The 6614-nt window shown below is 37.6% G+C and overlaps 1 protein-coding gene across 13 annotated transcripts in view; it reads left to right on the plus strand.

Annotated features, from left to right (window-relative positions):
- The window catches only part of DYNC1I2 (dynein cytoplasmic 1 intermediate chain 2), a 56267-nt gene extending 54660 nt beyond the window's left edge, over positions 1 to 1607 (plus strand). For 8 of the 13 annotated variants that reach the window (XM_012462385.3, XM_012462389.3, XM_012462392.3 and 5 more), the window contains one exon: positions 978 to 1607. In XM_012462385.3, the coding sequence (XP_012317808.1) occupies positions 978 to 1091 (114 nt within the window). In that variant the 3' untranslated portion in view covers positions 1092 to 1607. The remainder of the gene's footprint in view (positions 1 to 977) is intronic. The other 5 variants (XM_012462395.2, XM_012462394.2, XM_064373385.1 and 2 more) reach the window with 1 other exon arrangement.
- Positions 1608 to 6614: the final 5007 nt, after the last annotated feature.

Consider the following 6614-nt stretch of genomic DNA (forward strand, 5'->3'; position numbering starts at 1 on the left):
CTACTGGATAGTGTAGATTTAGAAACAGGCAAAGCTGTTTGCCCCAGTGAGTGGCTTGTAACCTAACATGACAGTGTCAAACTCCTATGATATTATAATGGCAATTATCAAAAATATTTGTTATTGGGGCCAGGCGTGGTAGCTTACTAAGCCTGTAATCCCAGCACTTGAGGAGGCCAAGGGGTGGATCACCTGAGGTCAAGAGTTTGAGACCTTCCTGGCCAACATGGTGAAACCTCGTCTCTACTAAAAATACAAAAATTATCCAGGTGTGGTAGCGCATGCTTGTAAGCCCAGTTACTTGGGAGGCTGAGGCAGGAGAATCACTTGAACCTGGGAAGCAGAGGTTGCAGTGAGCTGAGATCATGCCACTGCACTGCAGCCTGGGTAACAGAGTGAGACTCTGTCTCAAAAAAAAAATTGTTGTTGGGCTGCCTTTGTGAAGTAAAGCATCACAAGCCTCTTTTGCCCTTTTGCTACCGGTGCAACACTAAAGTGGTAAATAGCAGCATAGCTTTTGATGAAGGAATTAAAGCATCAAGAAAGATTACCTTATGCTCCAAACAAAAATACTTACAAGAAACCAGTCTCTTATGAACCATGCTTCAAACGCTGTTTCAGACTAGGAATTGTGCAAAAATACAATAAAAAAATTTTTCAAGGAATTTCTCTCCACCAGCAGAACCCATGAGATGGTGCATAGGAGTTATATTTACAAAGCATCATTGTTATTCTCTCTTGCATTGGTGGTGATAATAGCAAAGTCATTTCTGAGGCTGTCACAACACACTTCACAAACACCGTCTTTTGTTTTTGAAATGTTGTAAATTATTGTTATAGTCCCTGTAATTATGGAAAGGCCATTGAGGTCAATTATTACTTTTTACTGGAAAAGTTATTTGAAAACAAACTGAATAATAGTGGGTAAGATGATCTTTTATTTCATTGTATATAAAACATTGTCTTTCTTTTAACAGCAGATTGCTGTTCCCCGAAATGATGAATGGGCACGATTTGGCCGAACACTTGCAGAAATTAATGCAAACCGAGCTGATGCAGAGGAGGAAGCAGCTACCCGAATACCTGCTTAGTTCCTCAGAAGGGGAGTGTAACTAATGGATTTGGGACAGGTTCTTAAGTAGATCCCAAGACTATTTGCATGCTTCTGTCTAAATGATAATTAAAAGGAAATTTCATGGATTAAACTGTGGGCTTAATGCAGCAAGGAAACTTACAATGTCCCTTTATATATAACATGCATCTTGTTTTGGATTTGTGTCTTTTTTTAATATAGCTGATTGTGTTCACAGAAAGCAGCTTTTTTGAATTCTAATACACAGGTGTATATTAGTTATTTTGAATTCTTTTCAAATTATAACACTGTATGTAGTTATTTCTAAAGCACAGATGAAATAAGTTCTGCATATTTTTAAATAATCACAATTCCCTGTTATAAAGATAATGTTGTTATTACCCATAATCTGTAGGAACTTTGTTTATCCTTAGCCATAGTATGCATACATCTATCCACGTTCCATTCTAACATCCTTTGTTGTCTTTATAGTTCATGTGGTAGTTACCTATAAATAAAAACAAATATGCGTTAACTTTTCAAATTTTCATTTTTACTCCTTACAACTTGAATTTTTCCATCTTTTATAAAATATTTTTCCATGTCTTTAAGCTCCTGTTGTGAGCAGCCATCTCAAATCCTATAGAGCTGTGTGCCCTAAATATACAATGTAGTATACACTGTATACCTCCCAGTGCATTATGAATTGATGTCTAGATAATCTGTTGGTGAAAAAATTTCCCCAAGGTTAACTTCTGCTTTACTGTCTTATTTTCTTTCCATCTAAGATTTATTTTCTTTAAAGGATAAATAGAAAGCTGCCTATAATTTTCACTGATTAAGAACTATGTATGTGACTTCACTAAACGTAAAGCCTTTGCAAGAAATTGATTTCATGATTTCAGTAACCATAAAGGCAAAGTGCTGAAATGGACCCATATTTTGGTATTAAAATCTACATCTTGAGGTCGGTTGCCACAGCATTGTCTACAAGTCCAAAAGGTAGGTGACCAATATCTAAGAATTAGTATTGAAATCAGGTATTTTCAGGAATAGAGGAAAGGACTATGATCAGATCTTGATGTTATTGACTTTAAATTATCCATTTACTTGATCCCAAACCTTTTGTACTTCTGAAGTTAACCATCTTTTATTCAACAGAACATGAACTAGGAAGGAAGATTAGAAATCAGAATTTGAACATTTTTCTTTTAATAATTGTAACACAGACTTGTTGGGCGAGAGATTTCCAAATAATAACTATGAGTAGTGCATAGTGTAAGGAATAATAGACCAGGAATATTGGACCCAAGCCTCCTCCTTGCCGAAGCACCTATGAGAAGTGCGATTTTAGCCAAGTCTGTGCCTCATTCTTTATATGTAGGAATTAAGTTTTGATTTAGTGATTTCTGAATTTTCTTTCAGCTCTAAAATTATTCATTGTAATTACATCGGGCAGTTCTTTTCTATATTCAGTTTCATAAATTGATACCCCATAATTGTCCATTATATACCAAAGACAACATCTCAGGTTATCTCATTGTAGCAATGTAAGTGAGAACTTTAATTTTAGCACAGTTACACTTTCTATAGAAAAATTCGTGTACTCACTACTCATGTAGTTATTGTATCTTTACCCTCAGTTTGTAAAAATGACTAGAAAAAGGGAAAACATAAATATTAAAACATAATAGATAAGAAAAGATTGGAAATCATATGGCAATCAGATGGCTCTCAGACTCAAGGTGTTGTGGTTAGCTGTGAAAGAAAGAATAAAATTGCTTAAATGTTTCCCTTTTTGGGAATGACCTCTTCCCTTCTTCCCCAGAAAATGTGATGTTTACCTTGCCCATTCAATTTTAATCTGTATTTTTAGAAACACACAAATTTACTGTAAGGAATTACCTTTAATTCCTTAAAGTTGACTATATAATAGCAAAGAGAGAGTACTGAGACTGTCAATATTAAGAATCTTCTAGCAAGATTAGGTTAAATAGAAATACATCACAGCTCTTTATACTTTTAGTAAAAACCTTATAATTTTGAAAAATATCCAGTTACAGAAATTGTACCTTATCAGTTATAGTTTTTTTTCTGAGTAAGAAAGCAAGCTGTAGCTTTCTGGTTAATTTGTTTTTTGTTGTTTGGTTTTTGTCTTTTTGAATTCAACGTTAAAGTTTGTTACCTTCATGTTAAGGAATATCCAGCTTTGCAGACAATAATTAACTTGCAATAAATCTTGAAATAATCATTTTTTTTAAACCACATATTTGTTGGTAGAAGCTTTCTTCCTGTTTATGGATCCAGTTCCCTACAAAGTTTAGAAAATCTCTTTATATAAAATGTTGTTACAGTAATGCTGAAATACTGCATCTCAAAGGAATGGATGACTTAAAATTTAGGGGGAGAAACTATAGGAAAATCGTTTTAGGTACGAACGATTGGTCCTAGTCTTTCCGTGTTGTTAGAATGTTTTACTCTGTTCTCTACTAGTGTGGATAGACTGTAACATCCACTACTGGAACCATACAGAAAGGAAGGACTTGAATGGGTGAATGAAAATCTGCTGTGAAGCATATCATACTGTCTTTCCTTTATATTTGGGCAGTGCATTATTTTTAAGTCAAAAAGCCAGTAGAGTTTTTTTTTTTTCCCCTAAAGCTCTGCCATAAATTTCAGTGGTCACCTGCCACACTCACTGGGCAGTATATTTTTAAATGTCTTTTCCACAACCCCAGTATTTCAACATTGACATTCTAATATTTTCTTTTTTTTTTTTTGAGCGAGTTTCGCTCTTGATACCCAGGCTGGAGTGCAATGGCGCGATCTCGGCTCACCGCAACCTCCGCCTCCTGGGTTCAGGCAATTCTCCTGCCTCAGCCTCCTGAGTAGCTGGGATTACAGGCATGTGCCACCGTGCCCAGCTAATTTTTTGTATTAGTAGAGACGGGGTTTCACCATGTTGACCAGGATGGTCTCGATCTCTTGACCTCGTGATCCACCCGCCTCGGCCTCCCAAAGTGGACATTCTAATATTTTCTAAATGAGAAAGCTGTATAATTAAATGTATGCTAAAGAGAATGGAGCTCCAAGTGCAGCTCCAGCTCCTAATTATCATCTAGGGTGCTGGTGTCCTGTCTCAGTATTCAGGTTAAGCCAAGGTTAAAAAGTCAACAGCTTTGCTTCTTCTTGATGACTTAGTGATGCGGTTCCTATTGAGTTTTGTTTTTAATCCAAGCTAGGCAGCAGCAGGAAAGGAGTTCTTGCTTTCCCGCTACCATCTTGCTGATTGCTAGACCAGCAGTCTCCAGCCTTTTTGGCACCAGACATCAGTTTCATGGAAGACAGTTTTTTCACAGACCAGGGAGGTTGCGGAGATGGTTTCAGGATGAAATTGTTCCACCCCAGATTATCATCAGGCATTATTAGATTCTTAGAAGGAAGGAGCTCACACAACGTAGATCCCTCACATGTGCAGTTCACAGTAGGGTTTGCGCTCCTATGACAATCTAATGCTGCCGCTGCTGATCTGACAGAATGGGGAGCTTAGGCGGTAATGCTCACTCACCCACCTGCCTGCTGCTCACCTCCTATGTGACCTGGTTCCTGATAGGCCACGGAGCACTGCTGGCTCTGGTTTGCAGCTCAGGGGTTGGGGACCCCTGTGCTAGGCAACTTAGGGACATTACAGGTTTGAGGGAAACACTCCCAACTAGGACCTTACCATTTACTAATTAAAAATTATTAATGCTGGACCGGGTGTGGTGGCTCACACTTGTAATCTCAAGACTTTGGGAGGCCAAGGCAGGTGAATCACAAGGTCAGGAGTTCAACAGCAGCCTGGCCAACATGGTGAAACCCCGTCTCTACTAAAAATACAAAAATTAGCTGGGTGTCTTGGCAGATGCCTGTAGTCCCAGCTACTCTGGAGGCTGAGGCAGGAGAATTGCCTGAAACTGGAAGGCGGAGGTTGCAGTGAGCCAAGATTGCACCACTGCAATCCAGCCTGGGCGACAGAGCAAGACTCCATCTCAAAAAAAATTATTAATGCTGTGAAGTTATTTACTTCGAGATCTGGCTTACAGATCTAGGGACTCCTAGTGCTATCAAAGAATTATAAATTGCCTCAAAGGCAATATTAAGAGAACAGCCATTTTCAGTGTTTCCTTTAAAGGGGAAGATTACAATTAGGAACATTCTTTTAACCAATTTTTTTTTTTCCCAAAGTTTTACAGCCTCTGAATGGTAATAATTTGCTTGGACTGTATTACATTTTGTAAATCCTTTTCATATATAGGAAACATGTTATAGAGTCCATCTTGGAGAAAGGTCCTACAGTCCTAACCAGAATACCAACTATAAGGCTTTGAATACATCACACTGGAATGCTTTTCACAATAGGGCAGTTCTCTCATTCCTTTTGTTGGACTTTAGGTGTTTAGATTCTCTTTCTGCCTGCCATGTTCACAATTCCTAAACTTCTAAAAGTTCAAATGGATGGCAGGTATTTAAGTTTTCAGTATGTAGCTTTTAGCTACCGATAGTTTCCACATAGCCAATCAACAATCTTTTATAAACTTTTATAAAATTATGGTATTTTGTGTTGTTAGTTTCACAGCAGGAATCCCAGTTTTTGGCTTCTTAATATTCCATTACCAGTTCCCAGTCAGAGGATGGAACAGCTGGCACTCAGGTAAGCTTTCTGAAAGGTCTGTTTCACTTTGTAAGGTCACTTATTCAGGTCTCCGGTAATGTATTATCCTGCCTCTCTTATAATGTACTTGATTTGGTCAGAAAGCTGTGGGGCAGTGATTGTATGGATGTAGAACACACCTGCGTTGTGCTGAACATGCAGAGGCCTGACACTGTGACTCCTGATATCAGGTACACCAGTGGTAAGACTTTGATAGCAAGTAATTTTATCTTTTGTGAATTTTTGTACTAGGTTTTTTCTGAACAAGGTAATGGAAATGCATTGAAACAAAATTACTTATATTTAAGAGTGGCTTGGTATATGAGAGAAAGAACACTGGACATAGAAGACCCAAGTTCTATTCCTGATTTCCCCCATTTCCAGTAGTTGTAACCTAGGACGAGGATAAGTATTAGCACCTTTTAAATGAGGAAAATATTTGCTCTCTGTGACAATTATGTGTGAAAAAATATATGTAAAGACCTTTGTAAATTATATTACGAAGTACTATACAAATAGGGGATTTCATTTTTTCTTTTAAAGACTACAAGAATGGAGAGACACCGTGTATGTACGCCTCTGTGCAATGTAACGAGCTCAGGATAAAGTGGCTTGGTGTTCAAGAAATTATTATTTTCTAATTCCAGGAAATCACATAACTTAAACCCTCAGCAGAATCCTCAAATGTTCAGGAGTAGCAGTGAACTGAGAAAAATACCACTTGCTTTTAATCAGTGATACGTTTTCTAGGAATGTTTTGTTATGTTCTATGATAAAGTTATAGATTATGCTAAGTAGAAAAAAATGACCCACTCTGAATTTCCAGCCTATACTGAGCTGTTGCTCAGC

Source organism: Aotus nancymaae, unplaced genomic scaffold (assembly GCF_030222135.1).
Source record: "Aotus nancymaae isolate 86718 unplaced genomic scaffold, 86718_ANA_hifiasm-v0.15.2.pri h1tg000008l, whole genome shotgun sequence".
NCBI lineage: Eukaryota > Metazoa > Chordata > Mammalia > Primates > Aotidae > Aotus > Aotus nancymaae.